The 25,849-nt window shown below is 39.1% G+C and overlaps 1 protein-coding gene across 5 annotated transcripts in view; it reads left to right on the forward strand.

Moving 5' to 3' along the window:
- The window catches only part of macrod2 (mono-ADP ribosylhydrolase 2), a 384,274-nt gene that overhangs the window by 153,385 nt on the left and 205,040 nt on the right, over nucleotides 1-25,849 (forward strand). For all 5 annotated transcript variants that reach the window (XM_019266258.2, XM_019266257.2, XM_010729933.3 and 2 more), the window contains exon 5: nucleotides 3,739-3,855. In XM_019266258.2, the coding sequence (XP_019121803.1) occupies nucleotides 3,739-3,855 (117 nt within the window). The remainder of the gene's footprint in view (nucleotides 1-3,738; nucleotides 3,856-25,849) is intronic.

Raw genomic sequence — 25,849 nt, forward strand, 5'->3', positions numbered from 1 at the left:
TGTTTATGATTGTGGAAGCTTTGGTGCCTCAACAGGAGAGTGAGATGACATGTCCTCCTTTCTGAAGTGAATGTAAATGCCATTCTTAGTTAATGAGAATCTGAAGCTGCCTTTGTACTTTTGCAGACATCCATGATGTCAAAATCTGCAGGGAATAATACTCAAATCCCACTTAAATGAGAAAATAAATTAATGGCCAAATTGCATGTGGGTCATATCTCCACTTACGGAAGCACAGATCTGCCTTTAGTTGCGTAAATAATGAGCACAGAAAAATGTATTCACAATCAAGTTTTGTTTCCCCACTGTGCAATTACATTTAAAATCACAAAGTTCATTTTGAGACCTCCCTCTGTCTCTATGGTTCCCTTTTCCTCTCTATATACCTCTTTATCAAGCACACAGTAGTCCACACATATTCTACCCACCATGCATCCTCTGTACTCCGCCCATTCCGTGAAGCGGTCTGAGTAAAGCAGGTAAATTAAATCTGTAGCGGTTGCATCCAAGATGCTGGCAATCAGCCAGATCAGTTCAGCATCTTCTTCTCGAGTTACGGGCACTGTGAACAAATCTCCAGACTTGTAGGGACTCGCTGACACTAGATGCACAGTGACACACTCAGTAAGAAAAAGAGAGTTTCACACTCACTGTAGCTTATGCAACCATGGACAGGAGGAGCAGAGAAATGGAAGCTGAAAGTATTATCTGCAATCTTATTCTTCAGCTACGGAGATGAAACGCAGAACCCCATACACTGTTGCTTTCTTGGTTCCCAAGGTGCTCATAGGTAAAAGATCAGCCATGCCTGGTAGTGATGAGAAGGAAGTGTCTGGGGAGGATTGACTCCTATGGGAGTGCTGCAAACTGGAGGGGAGAGCATTATTAAATTTAACCTGGCTGGCATTATACGACCATGAAATGGTCATAGTGTACTTCACATCTGTTCTAGGGAAGCATTGAAATATTTTTTCAGTTTTTCAGCTTTTGAACTCCCTGATTTTAAGGTTTTTATTTAAAGGGACAAAGCCGTTACCTCACATTATAATACAGAACTATTCATATATCCTTCACTTATCATTTTATGCTTTTATGATTTTCGCACCTGAAAGACAGCTATCTTTATTGAAAGACCGAATCCAGTTGCATTTAACAAGTGGATGAGTCAGCTAGGTCAGCCAATAAAATGCCTGAAAATGATTGAGTGCTGAACAATTAGCACTTGAAAATGGCTAAGTTTAGTCTGTGTTGTGGAAGTTATGTAATGTGTAACCTTCAGTGTCTCCTTCTGATCTTGTTTGCTTCAGTTTAGGGGTCGAAATACAATAGAGTAAATGCAAGATCTGAAATATGCTAATAGAATGAAACTGCTGCACAGTAAAAAAAGAAGTTGTTTTTAATAAATCGGCATCTGTGGTTGCCAGAATCTTATGGTGTAACTTTTTCCAGTATGACTGTAATTAGTCCTGTTGATTTTACAGTTACGGTTTAGCGTCTTATTCCATATTTTACTGCATAAATGCAAGTATTTTTTTTCCATAAAAAGAAATACTGTCATGAAAATAAAATATAAATAATATGAATGCTGTATAAAATAAAGGTTTCGCCTTAAATATCATGTTGTTCTACTGTACAATTAACAGTCTCTGATATAAAATACTACTTTGTTTTGTATAAATTCCCTTAAAATTCCATATTGATTAAAGGTTTTGCCATGAAATATGACTGTTTTACTGCAAGATAACCTGCAAACCCACAATACACGTTATGGCTTCATCATAGCTCTTATATAACCTTTCTGTAAGTGCCTTTGGACTCATCTGTGCTTTGTATCACATTGGGATTTGGATATTGCATTTGGTTTATATGTCCAGAGGCACAGAAAACTAAATCTAAATGATTTTAATGCATACATTATAGCTTATAACTAATTCTAATATACAGTATATAGAACACTGAGGCCTGGGGAAAACCTGATCAATTCACCTTAGTAGGCAAACAGTGGACACTGTCAGTAGGAATGGACACATCAGAAAATACAGACTGGCCTGTCACTGCTGCAGTTGTAACATCAGGTGAACACATTTAGGTGCTTAAATCTTATTATTTCAGCGCTATTACAAAACACAATAGAAAAAAGGAATATTGGCTTTTTGTGAACAGAAATGAGAAGCATGCTTATAGAGCTTTCAGTTCTGGCTGTTCATTTAGCAATTTATGTTTGCGCGATGTTGAGCAGGAATTATGATGCAAATAAGTGTGGCTGATGATCATGGACAATCTTGTTTGCACAGTGAATATTATAAAAAATGGCAAGCCTACAGCCAGCACTACATCCACTCTGTGTTGTGTTAAGTAGCTCTCATTGTCACCAGAGCGATACCTCCTCATATCCACATCACTGTCAGACTCATGTTACTTTTTTTTAAAAAGCCATCAGGATTCGTCTCTGTCAACTGCCTGTCCCTCAGTCCATTAAAGATGATTGATAGAGCTACGAAATCTTCCGCCCAGCTGTTGTCGTTGACTCATCCCTGAGAAATTGAAAGGATCTCAGAAAAGGACCATCCCTCATCAAAAGACCTTTTGTCTGTGTTGACGATGTGAAGCAAAGTACATTTCTGAAGATAGCGTATAACTAATCTTCAGCCTTTTTAAAATTTTTTCCCCCTGGCACTGGTATGCTTATACTACAGATGAAGCTGGTGATTAAACTCACTTTTTGCCTTTTATCAGAGATATAAATTTGGATTTCTTTACTTTTTTATCTGTTCCTTAGTTCTTTTTTCTTCATTAGTTCAGATTATGTAATCACTGGTTATCCTGCAGGCTATCTAAAGCCTTTGAGCTTTGATGGATAAAGCTAGTCTGAGAGATTTGTTCACTCCTTTGACCAAGTCCTTACGAAGAGGAACCAAAGAAAGACACATCTGTGTGTGCAGCTGCTACTGCTACTGTTATCCTCTAATGTCTTGTGAGGATTTTTACAGGACAACTTGAGGAGGATTTTATGATGTTTCAGGCTGATTGATAACATGCTCTTGGAGGGATGTCAGGCTTTCAGAGACGGATAATGTGGATTTCTATCTCTCTGCCTTCTTGTGTAAGACACGCCATCAATCAAGTGTATCGCGGCCTTAACCCGGTAAAATTAAAACCTTAGGGGGGCGGGGGGGCCCGGGGTCTCCGTAGAACCAGGACACACACATCAACAGGGAGCGCGACAGATTCAGAACACAGATCCACATCATAACAGGCTCACCACAGAGAACAGGACAGATATAAGATTCCCACCACAGGGCAGAAAATACAGTTAATGATCTAACTGTATATCGCTGTTGACAGTGGAGAGGGATTACAGGAAGAACAGTCTCATTTTCACTGTGTGTGGAGGCGTTATTAGATCCTAGCCCAGCTAATTTCATTCCTAAGCTCGTCAATATTTACCAGCAACAGTTACAGCACACTATGACAGACACAGTCTCCCTACAGAGAAGAGATACAGAGCTAGGTAGATAATTTGAAAACCTAGACATTCAGTAACCAGAATCGAACTCATGAACATAATTTTCAGCTTGTTCTTGGTCCTGTTCCTGTAAACGCTTGTTAGTTTTGACATGATAAAGCACACAAACTGCTAATTAGCCCAGCTGGTTTGAGACATGTCCTGTGCCTGCTTACATATGTTGCTTCTCAGGTGGACCTCACCTTCTCTTTGCATGTCTGTTTGTGTTTCAGTCGACGGCTGCATACACAAAGCGGCGGGGTCCTGTCTGTATGAAGAGTGCCACTCACTAAATGGCTGTGAAACCGGCAAAGCTAAGATCACCTGCGGCTATGATCTCCCTGCAAGATGTGAGTATCAGTAATTAATATGTGTTCTGTTTGTTGCGTAATGTGTGCTCTGGTGCCTTGCAGAAATATTCTCTAATCAAAATTGCTGCCATTGTGAGCTACAGCACCTGACAGTTAGTGAACATTAAGATTTAGTGGTAAACATTAGAGGAGTGAAACATTGTACAATCTGGTATTAATCTATATTGTTTGTATAAAATAGCCTCATTTACTCAAACCTAAGGCTCCTGAACCAGGTGGTGGAGTATGCTGCCATTGGACCTATGCAGAAAATCAACAGAAAATATTGTTTTTGTTACACAGCTGCTGAATTTAACAGAGGATTTTCTAATTTATGTGTCCACATGCATCCCATTTTGAATTGAGGTCATAGTTTCTGTCATGTTTGGGTAAACATGATCTTTCTGCAATCAATCTACACACACACATGCCCACTCATAGATATATACATGCATACCTGCACATAATGACTAAAGTCATTAACATCTAATCCAGAACCGGATGTGGGATGTTAATGTTCAAAATAAAAACATTTTAATCATAATTTATTAGTTTTGAAAACTCATTTGTAATAAATGGGGAATTGTTATTTGGAGGATAATTAATATGATTGGTGCTTGTTGTATGGCTGGATGAGAGTGTCATCTGCACACAAACAAAGACATTAAGGGAGCTATTAGTTGCTTAATTTGATTGATTTTTCATCCCTGATTTATTCTGTTAACGGTTCACATAATTCTTACTGTCACAATATAAAGGATCAACAGAGGGACTTCACTGTTTTCTTTGTTTTTGTCTTAACGTTTATGTAATTTTTTTTTGTAATTATCAATCAAGTTCTGTTTGCAGTGTGCATGAGCGTTGGTGTGTCACCTCCAATCAGAACTGAACGACTTTAAGAATACAAATTTCCGAGCTAATTTCTTCTGATGCGTGTCAGTAATACACGTGTCACTTTCCTTCCAAACTTGAAAATGGAAAACACGATCGGATGGAAGAAATGTCACTTGGTGTAATTCGGTCGAGACAAACGTCCCAGCAGTCCTAACCTAACCCTGAAGGATTTCCATGAGACAGCTAAGAGAAGACATTGAGGCCCAGATGAAATTAGGTTGTGTTAATACGGTATGTCGTAAAGATGTCAAACAAATGGAGCAGATAAACTGTGAGTCAGTCTTGTGGGCAGCCAGTTCAAGTGTGTGTGCACAGCCAAAACAGGGTGCACCATGACAATTTAATAACCTGCAATGTCACCTGGGAGCAATCACACTGCCACTGGGTACTGTTATTGTAATTATCTCTGGGCAAAACACCTTCTCTGTGCTGATAACTCGTAATAGATTGTGTAGTTCTTTACTGGGAACAGTCAGTCCTTTTTTTGAACGTGATGTTATTTCATATTACAGCTATCTTTATTTCCAGCCGGTATCATCATCTTATCTTACAAACTCTGATCACTGTCACCATCAGCGCTGTCTCTCTTGTCTGCTCTTGGAAACTGACAGCCGCTTGACTTTTCAGTTTGAGCCTCTAGCTCTCACAATAGATCTCACTTGTTCCCAAAGTATATCCACTGTTGTTGTTTTTTTTACCCCATTAATTTCAGTCTCTGACTTATTTGTTCCACCTACACACACACATTATGAAGCTGCTGTGACTGCAAACAACAATCTATTCAGTTTATGAAATCTCAAATAATAGTCTGTCCACCCCCTCACCGCTGACAAGGTAAACAAATAACACACAATTTGCACATTTTAAAAATTTTCCCAAAAATTCTTGGATGCAACATGTAGTCATCAGAAGAAAGGTTAAATTACTCAGTGAAATGGCAGTTAGATTAATTGAAAGTTAATGTTATGTTAATGGACGGCTGTGGCATGCATACAATGATTAAAATTGACATGAAATGAATTTTAATATCTGTATAATCAAATGATTAACTTCCGCAAACAAGCCTCATGCCATTATTCAGAGTAGATGGATCTTCAGGGTAATTGACAGAGGTTGCTACTGAAACTATGCAAAAAGCAGTGTTTATTCATAATAGGCAATTAAAAAAGCTAAATACCATCTATTCATAAACAAAAAAAACAAATGTGTTTTTGAGAGAAAGTCAGTATGAATAAGCACTCTTTGAGGAGTTAGTTTTCACATCTCATTGTCCGGTCTGTCAAACAAGTTAGTTATAGTCAGTGTTTGGAAAATGAAGTATCTGGCAATGTTGTTAGCACTGATTGATTGGTGAAGGCTGTCAGACATCAAAAGCAAATTGTTAAACCATAATATCAGACTGAAGTGTCAGGATTGGTGAGAATATCACCTATGGGCCAAGAAACGTTAGCACTACATTTCCACCCAATACAAAGGTGTGAACACTCCCACACACACACACTTCAGCACACTTTTTCTGATTATTAGTATTATTACTGTAACTTTACCTTAAATGTGTGGCATGTGTGTCTGCAGGACTCTATCCGCATGTGAACTCATATTCTCATTGCATGCAAAATGGCTTCTGCTGACGTATATCTGCAGATGGTGGCTCTTCTCCTCTTCCAAGAGTGAGAAGAACACAGACAGATGGACCATTTACCGTTTACATCTTGGCAAAGCTCAATATTTCCAACTTGGGTATTCTCTTCCCAGTTTTGCCTGAACATTAGGCTGCTTTTGACAATTTTCTATAAACACATAGATCTCTCAGAGGATTGCACTCATCTTTGGGGACCCCCTCTCTGTAATACATTCTACTACATATAATTGGAAATAAGTAAATCTAAACTCTGAATAATGCAGAACAAACTGTAAATCACTACTTTTAATTAAATTTTTAGAGATTTAGGCTTGGCTTCATACTGAACCGCCAGCAGTCATCTCATGAGTTTGCCAACAATGCATGGAAATAACTATCCATCGAACTATGAATTTCGCCGTTTCACTTGATCCCACCGGGGTCTTTTTGGGGTCTTAAGTGTTATTTAAATGTATTACCCACAGTGTATTGCATTTCATTTGACAAAGGGTTGCGCTGGTCAATTTTGTTATTTTTATAAGAAATGGGAAAATTGCAATTTAAACGTAATACTGAAAATAACTGGTAAAGCAATAAAATGCTTCCTTGTGTCCTGGAAAACTACTTACTTCCCACAGGGAGAAGTTGATCTGAAATCAGAGATGTCCTTGTTTGGCAATTTGATGTGCTGAGGCAATGGAAAATGACCAGGCTAACCCACGCCATCTTAGACGTTTTTTTTTCTGCTCAAGACAAGAAAATTGCTCTCCATTACATCCCGCTAAGCAGTTTAGGCTGTGAATCCCAGTGGCAAATGAGCCTTTCCTTTAAAAGGGCCATGCACATGTGGGACTGATTATTATGGGGTTGGCCCAGGATTATTAATCAATGACAGTAATTACCCACGTACCATAGCGGAAAGCTAAAAAAAAAAAAAAAAAAATTGGTTACATCAATATGACAAGGAAATTGTCTATTTGCCCCCATGTTAGACAAGTTACTCATCTGTTCATAGATTAATGATCAAATAAAAATACAAAGTTGAGCGTAATAAGTTAAGTCACATATTTATGACTACACTGGAAGATGTGTTACAGCCATTGTGATGATGATGTGACCAAATTATTATGTATAGACATACAGAATGATGTGAAATCACACCAAATTTTAAAGAAGGCTATGTATTGGGCCACAACAATAAGTAATAGATAAGTTTGGTCAACTTCACCTGTCGAAATAATTATTTGAAAGATTAAATTGTACTCATTTTGGTATTCAAAATTTTTGTATTCAAAATGAGTACCATTGTTGCAGCGCTATTGTATTAAAATTCATTTTCCATCTAAGGATGAGCTGTATTTTTTCCAAATTTTACAGGCTGTCCACAGCACAAATGCCTGTCTCTTTACCACCTGCAGTTGTTTTAAACCACTCCAGCTTCTGACATCTTAAACAGTAATGGTGCTCATTATACTGTGTGTATCCTTCTACTTTGTAGATACAGACATCCTCAAGTCACCTGCAAACACTTGCTTCAGTTTTTAGGGTCTTTATGAAGTGAATTGACAGTGCTGTGTCTAATAAGAGAATGTCCAGTGGTTGAAAAAAGCATATTTTAGAACTGTCACTGGATGAGATGCAATGAGTGAGTTGACAATTGTCCAATATAGTGCCTTTGCTGGCTCAGGAAATTTTATGTGCAGGCCTAAAAATATTTTGGTTTCTTGTTTTTTTGTAGCATTCCCATTTCGTGGTTTCTGGCCAGACTTTTGAGAACCTTCAACAAACAGAGAAAGTGGGCACACAGAATGATGATAGTGAGATTTCACTGCATCAGCAGTTTTCTGAAAATTAAGGAAAGTAGAAAAAAAAACAAAAAACATTAGAGGTTTTGTTTTAGTTACTTGCCTGCATAGTCATCCTCAGTATCAGCATTCATTAGGTGGATAATATCCTTACCACTTTGGTATTTATTGGATAATACACACACCTCTGATCTTACACACTATATTTGTCTTCATTTTACCTTTTATTAAAAAAGCTTCATTAAAGGCATAATTTATGAAGATTGAATGCCGTTTAAGTCTGCTGCAAACAAAGGATGTCTGAGCAGTCGGGCAGAAGCTTAATTAGAGTAAATGTCTAAAAATGAATACCCTAATAACTTAACTCTTCCCCTGTAAGTGACTAAACAGTAATGATCTGCATTTGTATTTGCTGGTTTACTGTAGGACACCCTGTTTACAGTGTATGACAAGGTGTTATTGTAATTTAAATGTGTGACACATCTGAGGATGATCTGACTGAACTCTACACCACAGTTGTCTAAATCTTACTGTTTATTATGCTGGTTCTCAGGTTCACACTAATGACGTTTAGCAAAGACCTCGTGGGTTAATCTGCGCTTGCACATTTCAGCCCTGGCTGTCACAGTAGATCTAGGAGGTATTTAGAGTTCAAACTAGAGGTCTGCTTGAGAAAGTTAATGTCCCAAAGGAACTTTTAGATAGATGTCGAATGTTTTCACTCTCCAGTTTCATCTGAAATCTCTTACCCAGTTTTGTTTTCATCCCTAGGGCTACTTTAGATTGACAGTTCAAAACGTTTGTGCTGTTTATTGTTTTGCTTCTCTCCCCCAACACATTATTCTTTGAGCTCTAAGTATATGCTTTAAATAATGAATTATATTTGGATAAAAGAAAGAAGGGCCAACCTTTTTTGTTTTATCATGCTGCTGTCAGACAGTGGCCTGTTTCTATTTTAATCTTTGTTAATTATATGTGAAACAAGTTTCTTGAGCTTTAACCATGCATTTCTGAGGAAGAATTAGCTCTACTTTTACAAAGTATGGAACGATTTGTACAGCATGTACTGTATGAGTACTGTATTCATTTTTTATCTCTGAATTGAGTGTGATCCCACTGAACAGATAAACAGTTTGGTCTATTATTTTGCTAACTGGTCTCTCCGGAGAAATAGTGCTTATTGGGATTCATACAAAACTGCTTTTCACTCTGACTTATCAGTTGTAAGGTTATAGATTTCAGCCTTTGGAGTATCGCCTCCTCCCAGCCCACTATGATAGTTTACACAGTCTTATCCATTCAGCATCAAGACACTGGCAGACCTCTGATTATACTCTAATCTAAAACTGGTTTCTAACTGTTTTGAGCACACGGAGCCTGTCCTCTGGCTCTACAATGACCAGGCACTTCTGTGCTCTTCTCCAATGTGTACTCAAGCTTAGGTAGAACAACTATTATTTATTGTTTGCTTGCTTCTGCCACAGGTGCCTGCTGGCCTCTTGTATCAAGTGAATCCATATGCTGTCTATAACTACTGTTACAACCGGGGTGTGTTCCCATTAATGACCTCAGAAGTTTCTGCTCAACCTTGTGCCCAAGGCATTGTGTGAATTGGCACCATTGTATTTTGCTGTGGACTATAACGTGTATAGTAAATGTGTATTATGTACATTTATATTGATCGTATATGTGCTATTATTATAGACTATAGCTCTAATTCTCTTGAGGTATTTTACCTAAGCTGCTGAAACAATCACCTGCTCACAGCATTTGCAAGTCTTACTAAGCTAAAATGAAGGTTATCAGTGTAATCATTCAAGGTCAAGCAAATCCACTCATAGCAAATGATGAATTAAGGAATGAGTATCATTAAGCTTTATGTCATTAGACTTTTCTGGTTCAATTGAGCAGCAGGCTGCTGAACATTTCCGAGGATATGATTCTTGAGACATCATTGTATCATAGTTATGTAATGTAATAACTCAGTACAGACCACTACAGTCATTTTTATTTTTTTTTTGTTGCCATTCCTGATTTTCCTATTTATGAATTATACCACTGTGAATGACAATGGCTAATCAGCCCAAGCACAAAGTTGAATAATCAGAATAATCAGTAACAGAGTAGTATTTGTTTTATAAGCATGAGAGCTATACACATAAACCACACACCTAGACAGCTTGAGAGCTTTTGTTGCAGCAAACTTTGTGGAAGGGTCTTTGAATATTCGTTCAGTTTTTGATTCTCAGAAACCATATTTTTGGTTGCTGGCTTCAGTGGAACTACCATAGTTAGACAAAACACCTTTGGGAGACGCACCCCAGTTCAGTTCACCTCCTTCTTTATCTACTGCTCCCTTTCAGTACAAAATGGGAGTCTCTGGTGTTTACTGTAACTGCACCTGTGCTAATAATACTAATCATCAGCCTGTGATAAATTCTTCTCCCTGATAGTGTGAGGAATCTTTCCCATGCCCTATTTAATCTGGGAGACCAGGCCGTCTGTTCCGTCTCTCTCCACTCAGCAAACACAGATAAATCACAGCAAAGTACCCACTATTAGTAAGTGACATATAGCCCATTCTGATTAAATTACCCCCTGGAACATTATCATTCTGCCGAGCTTGTTTATCGAAGCAGTCTCTCCCCCATCACATACAGCGAGGCAGACACTTTAAAAGAGCCATCGGACAGCATATCATTTGTAAATTTGGGTACAACGTGTTGTTTACAAGGAAGGATTTAGTCTTGTTGAGAAACTGCTTTGATCAACATGTTTTACTATTTTGCTCCAAGTGTTGACTTCATTGTGTTACTGTATTTTTCTGCAGCAACAGATATGTAATGCAAGAGTTAAAAGTATTCGGATAGGTTGAGGTCATTTGAACTTTTGTAGCTGCTTATTCTCCCTTTACTATTTTAGGAACTAGCAAAACACCTTGTTTTTTTTTTGTTTGTTTTTTTTTTTTTTACTATCATGCGTCTTTTACTTTATCTTCAGGGTTTTTAAAGCCCCCCCCCCCAATCCCATGGGTTCATTGAATTTTCTCAGGCCACAGAAGGGCTATAATCCTTCAAAGCTGGAATATGAAAATAACACATTTTAAGAGATTTTCATGCAACAGCAGTGCATTGTTAACATTGTTAGTCTTGCTTTTCACAAATGAAATGGCTAACATGGCAGACGGCTGAACAGACTGCATTTTATCTCTACATAATGGATCAAATAGACACAGTGTGACTGTTTTGAAGGTGTTTTTTTTCTTCCTTTATTTTGTATTGAAGGCTGGAGTGAAAGAAATCCTTTGTTGTAGTAGATAAATTAGCAGGCCTTAACTCAACCCTGGTGGCCTTCCCAGTCCCAGCCAGGCACAGTGCTAAGTCAACATCTTCTCTGCTGCTCACTGTTAGCACTCACATCATAAATGTCACTTTGTCACTTCAAGTACGCTCCATTTACCCGACACGGCCTACCTCAGACTTTCTCAGACAGTTTTGATTGTTTTAGTGTTTTTGTCTGGCATCTCAGTCACTCAGCCTGTCTGTCACCTATTATGGTGTTTAACAGTTTAAATATAAAAGTTGGACCTTTTGTGGTAGCAGTAGCAGGTAGCAGTATGGCAGCAGCTATTTTAATGATACTATTAATTTCATATTTCACATTAAATTTGCAACTCAAACCAAAGGAAAAACTATTAGACCTTTGGTCAGACCTTGGCTGTTAGGAAGAAATTTAAAGCTGTTTGTGATTTTATTCTCTAAAATTTCTCGATGAATTAATTATTGAATAAATTGAGAATGAAAAGGATCAGATATCAAGGAGAGGCCAGATGAGTTTTTTTTTCTTAGCATAGAGAAACAAGTGCCTCTGCTTCTCCAGACTAATCAACTCACTCTATGGCTTCTCATTGGATGTAATGGGTGCACTCTCAAAGAACAGAACAAACCTAATTTCACTAGTAGTACTCTCGCTACTCTCGGTCCCTCACTTTCCAGATATTTGTTTCCTTTGTTGGCTGACCTGTCAGTCTTCCAGGCCTCTTGAGGACTGGGGTAATTTGGTAATTTTGCCTAAACGGTGATACAGTAATTATGTGGCATCAGCTGCCTAGCTGTCAGTGAGACGGCCAACGGTCATTCATCACCTGGAAACTAGAGGGAGGGGGTGGCATCTTGACTGATCGGGTAAACACTTGCAGAAAGAAAGTGTGGTGGTCTCACCCCCCAAAAAAAAGGTGAAAATAGGAGGTGAGAGGCCTTTGGAGTAATGGGGTGCAGGAGCAGCCTGTGTGGCGGGTTAGTTGTTGGGCTGAGATAAAGTAGCAAGGCATGCTTGAGCCCCAGACAGTGATGCATCAGGAAAGGGCTTGTGGGTGGCAGATGAAGTAGGACCACTGGAAGGTCAGTTTTGAAGTGGAATGTGGCAGCAGCTCTAATGCAGCCCTGCCTTCCCATCTGTCCATGAGTAAGCCTGGCCTAATGAAGGCTATCGTTATAAAGGGCTCATCACGCAGCAGTGGCACATTTCCGCACACACTATTCAACACACGCACAAAGTTGATTAACGATAGTGACAACACGCATTCTAGTTACACCATGGTTAGGGATCACAAATCTTAAAAAATAAATCCAGTCCTCATCAGATTAAAGGGCCACTTCACAAATTCTACATAGGTAGGTAGATAGATAGATAGATGGATAGATGGATAGATAGATAGATAGATAGATGGATGGATGGATGGATGGATGGATGGATGGATGGATGGATGGATGCATAGAGTACTCTATTAATCCTGAAGGGAAATTCTTAGGTAAGAAGCAGGGGAAACATTTTTTTGTCTTCAGGTAGAAAATCTATTAGAAACAATTGAACTGGGAGAGTATGGGATCAAAACAGAAACAACATAGCCTATATTTGGTGAGAGTGTCTGAGAAACTAGACTAAGGATTACTGTCCTTGTCTCCCATGTTTCAATGTCTCGGTTTTATTTTTATAGAAAGAATGACTGAAATGGGTCTTTCTTCCTGCAGCCCATGCTTGCATCATCAGGTAAAGCATTTTGGGAATATTGAGGGATGAATAGAGCCTTCCTAGAGAATGCAGTGTTGACAAGTGCAATGCTTCATGTAAGCCTGTCAGTCTATGACAAGAAGGCAGAGATGAGGCCTGAAAAATGTAAAAATGTCTAATGTCTGCTTTTGTTAAAAAATTTGAGAACTTCAAAAGGTACGTTTCTTAAAATATGAAGTAAGTTAAGGTTTAATTTCGTCACCAAAACTTCATATAATATCCTGTATATGACTTAATGTGACTTTTTGTTTTCTGTAGCATTATTTTATATCATGTGTTAAAACATTGCCTCATAGGTTTCTTGAAAGAGATAAACAGATATGAAATACTGTTTAAACAGCCAAGTTCTCTTCTCAAAATCTGTCCAAACTGACCAGAACATTTTATCTCTTCACTATTGTGTGCAGTGTATTCCAGACTGTTTATTACGTCAAATAAGACAAAAGAAAATAGTGTATGCACTTTGACCTTTAAAAGATATTTCAATTTTATTTGACATTTTTGCCGCTATTTATAACCTCATAGGAGTTCCTGAGCAATTTGACCTTAAATCGATCAATAGTAAAGTCTTTCACAAACGGCTGCTGAGTCAGGGAGCATAGTGTGACGCCAGTCGACATTCAAAGCGATGTGGTGGCACAGTATATTCAGTGTAGGTGGATTCAGAGTGAGACTCCACAGTGCCTGAACAAAGGAATTATTTTTCACTTACACCGGCCCCCCTTTAATATCTAGCTGTCTTTATTCAAATTTAATTATATGCTCCATTTTAGAGATCGACTGTCTCTCTACAACAACAGCATTATGGTGTTAAGCGGGGCTTCAGGCTGCCTGATACTGTGACTAAGACCAATACAGAACACTGCCACTCATCCCCAAGGGACAATAGCGCACAGTTTATGGGCACTAGCATGTCTCCACTGTTGACAGTGGTGTTGTCTCGTGTAAGAAAAGCAAAGTTTTAATCTGATGGCTTTGTTTACCTCTCATCCAAGACTAGGGATAAAAACTAATTAAGAACAGGGAGTAACAGACTCCTGTAGTGCCATTTTCACAGCTAATTATGCATGAATACAGCCTGCCTAAATCGTTGCTCTCAAGTCTTTGATGTTCTTTTTACTAAATTGCTATGGTTACTTCCGCTCATTAGGCTTTTAAGATTGTAAACGTCGACAGGTCTTGTCTTCTTTGTTTTCACCTCACATCCCAGAATCTGTCTGAACATATGAGGGGATGGAGACATTGGTAGCCAGTTAGTAAAGTATATGCTACTTCATTCTTAAATATAGTCATGTGACCCATGTTTATATCCCAGGTTGCCATTCTTGGGTTTAATGCTGTGGATTTAGACCTGCACTGCGGTCCTTAAAAACTATTAACCTTCCCATAAAAGTCCATATGGCTCTCTATAAACCCTAATGGGGAATGAGACCAATACACAAGAGCCTATGTGTGCTTTTAGGGGCACCGCTTTTGAGAAATACGGAAATGAGACTCCATAAAAAGGCAAATAAAACTTCTTTTTGATAACATTATGGTGTTGGGGGTTGGGGTTTCCCATTCTTGTGTGTACCTTGGTCTAAGTGCTTTCTCAATCAATATGCTCGCAGGAAATGAAAGTTTGTATACCTGTGCGTAGATTTTATGACCCGAGGCTGTTCGAATTTCTAACCTTGAATTCATTTATTTTTATTTCACTGACCCCTATTACTGTTAACACCACACTGAATAAAACATTCTACATCTGTACAGCTTTATGTCTTGAAGCTGTTTGGTTTCATAATAATTAAGTCATTCCTTTCTGTGATAATTGAGTGCTGCAATGTGCCAGAAAACAGCATGGAGAAACTAATCAGACCTGATGAGAAGGTTTTACTGTAGGAATGTACAACATAAATGTTTAATATCATACTTATGTGTTCAGTATTCAAAACACATTAAATTTGATATTCAGCAATAACTGATCATCAGAAAGACATTGGATGCGAAACATACTTAAAAACTGTCTAATGAATATGCAATTAAACATAATTGTTAAATTGCATAATATGGAATTGTTTTTTTTATGTAATCACATGCCAAAGACTGATTTTGCAATCACTTTAAACTGACTATCAAGAGTAAACCAGGACATGTTTGCTTACAAGTTTTTATGACGTGTGTTGGCCCGAGGTGTTGTGTTCTTGTCATCATACTGCCTCTGTTTCCCAGGTTTTTTTTTTAAAGGCATCGCAAGGTGAGAAATGGCTCTGTGGCAAGTAGTTTTATGGTGATCACCTTGAGTCGTTTCTCTGGCCAGGAGACCAGTGAGTGTAATGGATCTGCTGGGAGCCCTCGGTATGGATTTATGAAAGTGAAGGGCTGGAGGAAAAGGATCGGTCACCTGCCTCTGCTCATAGACCTAGAGACATAAATGAATAACGTCAGAACCTTAATCCAAGGTGACAAGGTTTTGACAAACAATGCACAGGGACTCAACTCATCCACAACACAAAGTTTACTTATCCAGAAATTCTAGGAACTTTTTAAAGTCCAAACCACAAGAGAATTTTTTAATTTGGAACAAGCCACTGCTACTACAGCATTGCCTCAGAAGTTATCTATCTATGAACATTTTGCAGTCTCCCTTTTCAAATAGTTGCCGCTCACATCATGGTTATAATATGATAAATAAAATCAAATAGATGCAAATACATAATAATTAACTGCAGCGAGAATAATTTTTGAGTGCACACAATTCAGCATGTTATGCGGCACGCGGCGGTGCACTGTAGGGAACCAGGACGCGTCGGTAAAGGTTCCCTCCATGTGTGTGGTGGTTAGGTTGGCAGGGCAAGCGGGGGAGCGTCCGGATCAAGTTTCCCCCTCCTGCTGTCTAATTATTGACCCATCTGGTATTGTCTTTTCAATTGTTTCAATTATGATGGCACTGGTGTTGCTCAGCACCGTGGCGTCAAGGCATGCATAATTCATGTGCAACACCCTGGACTCCACTCAGAGCTGTGGGTTTGAGCTGAATGTCAATACCACCTCATGCCCCCAGTGGAGCAGAGGGTTGTCTGTATTGACAGCGAGGCAGATAAGGAGAGCAAAAGCAAGTGCTGCCAAAGACAGTTGATAGTGATGCTATCATAGACGATAGGTGAAAAGAATTTCTTTGTGTGTGTGTGTGTGTGTGTGTGTGTGTGTGTGTGTGTGTGTGTGTGTGTGAGAGAATCATCGAGAAGTAAGCTGTCTTCACAGCTTGCGTTTGCTGTCGCCTGATATGTGACCTCATTATTGTCACCCCCAGACCTTAGTGAATCAATAGTGCTCAATTACTCATGAACCACGACACAGCACTGTTTACTAGGAAATCAGAGCCAACCAATGGTTAACTCTCTCATCTGGGATTTGGCTTCAGCACCTAAACCATGGCCTCCATCACACAGACTGCACAGAGGCTGAGAAATGGTAAAAGTCAATCAAGAGGAAAGAGTTCAAGGGAGTGTGACTGTTCATTAAGAGGTGTGAAGATGAAAGAGAGAAGGGGTCACAATTTTTGAGACCCTGCTGTAATGGAGGTGCTTCTGGGGAGGCAGTACATGACATCTGTAAAATGTGTCATTACTAGATGCCAGTGGCAATTGTTTACCCACAGATTGGAGCTCAGCAGATGATCAAAAGAGCCTCAGATTGTTCACAGTAGCAGCCTTATCCACCACAGTCTTCTGACAAGACATTTTCTTATGACACATGAGACGTAGGGAAAAAAATCACTTTAATGCAGCCAGCATGAGCGCTCAAGAGTACCAACACCATCTGTATTGCTTTTAAAATATTATTAAACAGCTCATAATAAGATAGTTATCTTCTATTTCCTAGTTGCATTGGCGATTTCTTTACCTATCCATATGTCTTTGCTGTCATCATGGCCATGAAATACGCATTGATTCAGTACTTGTGGGCCCATATGACATCATTCAGTATTCATACAGTGACCTCTCATGGCAACTCACCTTCAATTGTAGAGGTGCTCTCATTCACGCTGGCCTACTGGCCTTCAGCTCTGTCTCAGGTCTCCCTGCAGTTACACTAGATGTGTGCAGAATAAGCTGTCAGAGCCGTAACAAGACAGAGATTTTACTCTACTAAATGCATCTCTGAAGACCTTAGCCTGCAAGAGCTGAATGATGCTTTTGCCTTTAGGGGGAAACTCCACACTGGGAATATTAACCCCCTGCACCTCATTCAAGGACATTTGTTTAAGTGAAAAATTTCATTTTCTAGTGTGCTGACGTCAGCAGCCATAAGTGATAATGGAAATGAGGAATGCAAATGAGTGAATTTCATCTTATATTAAAAGGTTCCTGCTGGTGAAGATGAACATATGCTGTGAGATTAGTCAATATACTGTAACAGCAGAGGCTAGTTGACACCAATTATATCATTAATAAGATTAGAGAAATGTATTAATACAATCTGTTCATTTAAAATGGATAACATATAAACTATTTTTAGTTGTTTTGCTGTTTGTCACACTAGTTGTCCATCTTACCCACTGTACCGTTGAACAGGCATGTCAGGGACCTTGTTGCCCTGAATTAAACTTCTCCGGCAGCTCTTACTCCCAAGCTGTTGGCTTGTTGAAGTGGCACACAGCCTTAACGGAAGTGCTGCCTGAAACACTCAACTCTGGGCAGGCTCTGTGTCCTGTATTGTCTAGAAACACCCAGGTTTGATAAGTTATGAGGACACAGAGTGCAACATCACCATGACGAGAAAATGGTTTAGAAAGAAAGAAACGCTGCCGGATAGCTCACAACTAATCTGTGTCTTTGTAGGTAGTCTTTGTGCAGGTGATATCTGTCATGTGGATTAAAGTCTTATTTTGTTTTCAACATGAAAATCTGTGGTCATCTTGTGCGTGTGTTCACCTCAGCTAGTTCGATTCAAAAAGCCTCAGTGATGACTTTTAGTTTTTGAGAAAAAAAAATAAAAAATCTTGATGGAGTCTTTGACTTTTTAACACCAATGTCAATCCAAATGAAAGAATCCCTTTCTCTTCGTCTGACATGGCTTTGTGGGATGTTACGATCGGATCTTTTGTCTCACTGATGTCTTGAAGTTTTGATGTGGGCAAGAGCTGATATGTGTGAATTTTTCAAAAATTAAACTGACTGTCAGACTGTTTATTCTGTGTCTAAAGCTCTGCCCTGTTTAAATCTGAGACAGCATGTTGTATGAATTGTAACAAGGGAGGCGGAGTCTGAAAATTTCTCTGACATTTCATATGTCGTCAGCCAGTATTCTTATAGATATGTGAAAGACACATTTTAGTCTCTGTCACATTTACTGCATGAGCTGTGTGTACGTGGCAGAAATGACAGGAAAACACCGTTCCTATGAAGGAGGCTTCTGAGTAGATCTACCAATGAAGACTCTAATAAGCTTTACCTCAGTAGTTACTCATGACAGCGAGTCTCAGACACACCACAGGAAGGCAGAAATAGCTAAAATATGGAGACAAGACAACCATTCCTCAAACCATTGTGCTCACTCCTGTGGAAACATTATTTTTCTGTTGATGTAGGACACAGAGCCAGGCTGTTGTCACCCTCTCCTGGCATGGCGACACACGCACAGCTGCACACCCCACCCCTCTGCTCATCCGCCTCCTGCTCCAGGGCCATCGATCGGGAGCTGTCATGCTCTCTGGGGGTTGTATAGGCTTCTTCCCTGGCACAGTGCTGCCCTTCCTAGGTAGAGATGCAGAGCGGCAGGGGGGCTCGGGGGAACGGAGGTTGCAGTGGGCTGTTGAGGTGGGAAGACGAGTGTGTTGGTGGTGGTGGTGGTGGGGTTGCAGGGCGAGCAGCTGCTTTCCTATGGATCACTTCATTAATATCCTAGGGCAGAAATTTGAGGGGCCGCTGCAGACTAATTAGCCCTGTCTGACCCTCGCATCTCAGAGAGGTCACTTCTTTCCAGTTTCTGCAGAAGCAATTCAAAGCCAAGTAACCCCCCACTGCCTACCCAACATACATACCGTCACTGTCAGTTCTTTTTCTTTGCTTTAAGAAAATGGCACAGCAATAGAAAAGTCTACCCCGCAATTGTCTGATACATTCTAACTTGCCGAAATGCTTTTGATGCATCTTGTGTCATGATGAAGCATCAAAAACCCTTATCGTACTGTTCAACTGTCATGGCCTACCTGCCTTTGTCTATCACTTTTGTGAATGTTTGCATAAAGAGTGGTGTCTGTGACTTCCAGGGGGGGCAGCTGGGACAGTGTAGCACAATGGAAGCAGTGTGTGTGTGTTTGGTGCCAGGAGACAAGGAGCCATCCCTCATTAGTATCATCTGTTTTCCCAGATGGCAGGGTCAGAGTAAGAGGGGAGCTTGATGAAAGGACTCGTCCTGCAGGGTGACACTCATTCTGCCATGCAACATTCACTATGGCTCCTGAAGCCAAGTTCCCAGCTCTCACAGGTGATACTAGGGCTTTAGTGGGATTCACAGTGTGTGAAAGAGAGCTTCATGTTCTCAATCCCGCTGTACAAGCATGTACCCATGCTGCAACCTGATGAGTTTAACAAGAGAGATACAGAGAATAGGAGAAAAGTTAACTCAAGAAGGTGACATTTCAACTTGTTACTTAAAAAAAAAGAGAGGGAAAAAAAAGGATGCAATTACTTTGACACCTGCTATTCTCAAACACAACTTTACTTCTCACCCGAAATATTTCCCTCCAACATGCTGTAATGATTTTTCAATGGCTCATTAGAGTGAAACCTGGGTCCAACAAAAAGCTAGGAAGCCTTGTGTCATGGCTTAACATTGTGAACGAAGGCGGAGGCCATCTCTGCCATGGCCTGTGAGGAAGCGGCAGCTTCAGCGAGACGGAAAGGATAATGAGTGCTTTCACATTTTACCTTGAAAACTCACCAAATGGCCCTTCTACCAATTAAGCGCTTGTTTTTCACTGGAGTGGCCATTATCAAATCTGACCTTCCAATTATTTTTCTCATTTTCCTCCTGATTCTGTCACCCTGGTGTGCCTGCTCGGCCCTCAGAGCCTCAGAGGATGAACAAGGAATGGGTAATGGTTCTCCAAGCTGAGATCCAAAGACTGAAGACACTGCTACCACTATGCTACTATCTCCATGTCTTGTTATTTTTATTTTCTCAGCATTGTGAATTGAAAAAAAAAAACATACTTCAGTAATCTTTGTAGACATTCTGGTTGGATTGATTCATGGTTTTCTTCCTTCATTATTTTCTGGTATGCTGAGCTCAAGATTTGGCTGAAGAATTTGGAAAAGCTGCATTGAAAATGAAGTGTAGCGTACTCATAAAACTAGGGGAACCTTGTACATTGCTTCATTTTGTACAGAAGGAAAAATCAGTGGTTAGTTTCGGATGCACGGTGAAATGCAGAGCGAGATAACAAACCTTTCGGCTGATCTGTGTAATTCTCATGCATGTGCCTGGAGTCCTGCTGGTGTGCTCACCTGATGGTGACGGTTGTTGAACAGCTGCAGCAGGGTCACAAATCCTCCTATCTGTCATCGGATACTTCTTCTGAGCCCCCATAGCTCACTACACACACACTGAATAACACACATGACTCCACATGTTGGCAGTGATCATGACTAGGCAGTGGGGAGATAAAACTGTTTATAGTAAACACGGTTAAAGAGTTAAATGCAAGCAGTGCAGTGCTTAAATACTCATTTTGATTCAATAACATGCTGATCATAGCAGGGTGTTGTGCTGAGAGTTTGATGGCACCTTTTCATCTTGTGTTACCACTTCTGCCAATCTTATGACGTCCTCGGTTATCCATTATTCTTTTCAGGATTGTGAAAAACTGAAATAGATATTTTATAGTTGGTACACGAGCAATGTCCTGTGTCCTCTCATGATGAAATAGACCACATACATATATAATACCTGCAATTTGTCATGGTTAAAATGTATTAATTCTACAAATTATTTTCATAGATTAACTTGTAGATCAAGGTCTATCTGTATGGCTACTTGTACACCTAGAGAATCAGAAGCACATTGAATTTGAAAATGTCAAAGATATGATGACACTTTCATAGAAAATATACAACATGCTTTCAATGTGATGATTTGTGGGTTGATATATAATTACATTCATTTAGATGTTGAGATGAATAATGATTAAAGGTCATCATGGAATGAGATGAAATTGAAATGAATGATGTTCAGAAAATCAGCTTAAGGCCTTGAAACAAAGCCTTTCTAGGAAATGACTGTAAGCCAATAATGACCAGGTTGTCTTTGAAAAGCTGCAATTAAAACCAACCACAGACTTTTACAAAGCTCTGCTAAGCGTCCCCTTTTAAATTCAGATTGAGAAACTGTTCTCTCAGCTCGCTCTGTGAAATAAAATGGTAAATTCAAACTCAGATGAACATTTGACCTATGGCTGTGTTTCTAATGCTTCAGAGGTCATCGAAGTCCTGGTACAAGAGAAGACATTGTTTTATTCATCATCCGTGGAACATTGTTTCTGTCAGACTGCAAGTAATGACTCCATTAGCATTTTCAGCAGAGCAGTAGATACAACCTGGGACCAAATGCAGAGATTCCACAGAACAACACCGTAATTATTAAGTCTACAAAACAGCTTGTTAGAAGATGGAAACAGCCATTAAACACAACAATGAAAAAGTCAGCATGGGGATTAGAATAAATTGACTCAAACTGACTAATGTGTAACATTGTAGACATTCAGATTGAACAGTATAACAGTATCAAGATAGTGTTAATATCAATATCAATGCCCATAAAACACAGTGTCAAAGGATACATTGTTATCTAGGATGTTCAAATCAGGATTCATAAACAACCTGCAAAGCACTAAACATCATTTTAGGGTTCAGCAGCAGTTGGTGAGATGAGTACTCACAGTGCTGATTGTGCTGTTGGGGATAAACCAGAGATTACATTAAAAGATCTGAAGACAGACATGTATAGTTGAAGAACTTCCTAGTGATATTTATATTGATTTGTTTCAAAGTAAACCCAGCTGTCTCATTGTGCATGGCTGCTTGGACTGATTGTGAAGATAGTGACGGGAATATGTATTGGGCAATGTTTTTGTGGGTGTTTTTTTTTTTTATCAAAAGGAGAACTTTAATGAGAACTGGGCTTTGTGTGTGTATATCAGCCTTTATGCCATGCACACTGCTTGTGCAGTATATAAAGTCATTTCACTCACTCCAGTCATGTGTGCGCTTTAACATGTAGGACACTTGTTTGGACTGTACTGTACTATACTGTACATATAAAATAATCTTAAGGAAATGCAGAGGTTCTTAGCTATATGATTACATGGTTATACAACAGCAGTGCTTTATACTATGCATAGCTGAACACTTCAGACACATCGTGCCTCAGATGAATAAAAAACAGCAGCTGAGCTCTGTCATCTTTTAAAGGAAGTAATACACTAGCTCTTCTTTGTAAATCATTCTATGTGAACCATCTGCTGTAGGAAAAGTACCAGACAAGAAAAATAACCATCCTAGTTGGAAGGAGGTTCATCACATTCACAATCCATTTGCTTATTTTTGTTTTATTTTTGCATTTGACAAAACCCCAGTGCGTTATTTTTGATTAACACTTGAAATATTTAAAGCTGAGCGCCCAGATTCGGTCGCTTTATAATTCTGTTGCATATGCAACAGACTTCTAATTCAGTGGAGTACATTATGAAACAGATGGTCCCTTAGCAACCAGACACTTTGATGTTAGATGATGTCTGGTCTCTGACTAGCTATGTCATTTCAATGAATCTACTGATATGAAATGCACCAAGGTCCCATAACTGCCTCACTCAAACCAATTGTACCTTCTTTTTGACTGAGGAAAGAAGTAAGTCAGGCAGAGAAGAGATGTGCATGCTGCACATAATTAGTCTTACTGTATGAGTGTGTGTTTACAGCCAGGATTGCTACTGTAATTCATGGCACCTGAGGACTTAATAAATATGTAAGTAATATGACAAATAATGTCATAAAGAGAGTCAGAGTTGTAGTTTTACAGTTATGGTGACTCAGTGATGCATTATGTTGATCCTTGTTTTACGAGAAAAGTAGCTGAAAGCACAAAGAACGCAGTGAAATGAAATAACATTCTTTGCATTTTACAGTTAGTTATTAAAATGTGCAATATGATTTACAGTATGAAGCACATGAGTTATTTTCCATGAGTGCTGAATATACAGTGTATGTGTGCAGTACTGCGCTAGGAGAGTCCCTATTGAGAATGTCAATATTATCGCATCCAAGAGTAATTTCAGGCATGTTTCAAATGTCTTATTTAAAAGAAAGATAATAAAATAGCAAAGTGATATTTAGTATGGATTTTTTTTTACAGAAAGACTATTTTTACTTGTAATATCATCCAAGTATATATTTTTTTGCCACTGAACTGGCCAGCGGCCACTGCTGAGGAATCGTTCCAAGGTGAAATACTCCTGGAGGCCGTCGTCTTGTCACGTATTTAGCACTGACAACATTACCCCCTTTAGTAAACTGGGTGGATGGAGATCAACATTATTGCTGGTCAAAGCACTTCTCCAGAACTTTTATTTCATTTCCGTTCAGTTTTATTGTGTTATCGATGGAATTATATGAAAGCAATATCTCTCCTTGACTCCTTGTGCGGTCTTTGTGAAAGATGAGATTCTGGCATTAAACCCACCTGTTTCGCCTCAAGTCAGCGGGTGTGCAATGCATGTGTGTGCTTTCTCTGTGAACACACATGCATCCGTATATATTTGTATGTGTTAGTAGACATTAGAGCAGGCATGAGTGTGAAATTGACCTCAGCCCCTGGGAGCTCAATGTGGATTATTGGAGAGATGGAGATGGAGTGACCACCCACATATTAGCCAATATCAGTGGGTGTACTTTAGTTGACAACAAAATTAGCAGTTAAGTTTTAGTCTCTGACTCAACACATCCACTTCACCCTTACCTTGTAATTTTTTTGGGATTGCTATTGTTAGAAGGGGTTGTTTTTCTTTCTTTTTTTCTTTTTTCATGTGTTTATTTTTGGATTGTATTTTTTATTTTTTTCTGCCATTCCTCTTTCACAGGCTCATCTTTGATGCGTTGTTTTTCAATTACCTCCATTAATAAGACCATTGTAAGCTGCTAAAATTGCGAAAAGAGCCAGACTGGAGAGTTTGCGAATAATTCATTTGCCCAGTCACTCCCACGGTATATGCTGATTCATAAATACCAATTCCATGTAAATACATTAGGAAACAAGCATGTCGAAGCTGAATTGTGCTTGTACGAAATAGCTGTCAAAGAAACAGCTGCTCACTGACCCTGGCCTGGTTGCCTTTGATTCTCATTGTTTTGTTGCACCGGCCGGCTCAAGGTAGAACTACTTTATCTGTCGCAGACAAAACTGATATCAAATGTATTTCATGTATTAACAGACAGCCTCAATCTGGACTGATAAATGTTAAACGGCTTTATTACTTATTTGAAGTACTTCAAAGTAGAATAAAAAGAATACTGTCTCATCTGCGACTTCTCTGTATGCGAAAGTCCTTTGAAGCTGGTCAGAATAATCAAGCATTGCTATCATGCTCTCTCTTTTAGATGATATTCTAAAGTTCTCTTTAAATTGAGGTATCAGTGTATCAAGATAGCAAGTGTGGATTAATGTGACATTTTTGCAGTAAAGTCACTGTGTTCAGTCACAGGAGCGCCCCGGAGGTGTGTATGTGTCTCTTCTGTGTTGATTGCATGTGATATTTATCATCTGTAAATGAGATGATGTTGACCTTTCATTAATCCCTGAATTAAATGTTTTACCTCAAGTGGTTGGTGTGGCATTAACCGAATCATTGCGGTTTTAATGTTAATTTATTAATTTAAAGTGAAGCTGCTGCTATATAACACACACATACACACACACACACACACAGACAGATAGGCTTTTGTACACATCATTTTGGTAATGTGCGTTTCACACAGTTCTAGTGAGTGATTAAATAATTCATCATCTGTAACATGCCTGAAGCTGGGTTATATTTTCATTTAGAGAGTACTCGTGTTCGCTTTGTATTTATTTGTTTGTCTCTGCATGCCTACGTGTGTGTGCTTAAATATTAACTTCACAATAGAGGTGTAGACCCCATGTGTTTTAAAAAATTCTGTTCCCTTTCCATTTCATATGATTTATGTATGAATTTATTCATGTATCCGTGTTTGTGATGTGGGGATATTGTCAGTTCCATTTTGAACCTTTCCCCCTCAGTTTAATTTGGTGGCTACACCTTGGGTTAACAAGCTCTTTTACAATATTGATTGAATTTTTTTGCCTTTCAATGCAGTGAAGCAAAGATGAAAACAATCCATTCAGCCAATTTTTGTATTTGTTACTATAGTGACTTTTAAGTTAGCTGTCTGTCAGAGTTGAGTCTGACACTCTACATTTTATTTTCACCTTCCTTATTTTTGTTTATTTCTTGGTTCATGTCTGGCTGTAGCAATTTATTGAAATTCTCAATTCTGGAGTTTCATTTGTGTCACTTTCTAAGTTACGTAACAGTTCATCATTTTTA

The sequence above is a fragment of the Larimichthys crocea genome, chromosome III, assembly GCF_000972845.2.
Source record: "Larimichthys crocea isolate SSNF chromosome III, L_crocea_2.0, whole genome shotgun sequence".
NCBI classification, from domain to species: Eukaryota; Metazoa; Chordata; class Actinopteri; family Sciaenidae; genus Larimichthys; species Larimichthys crocea.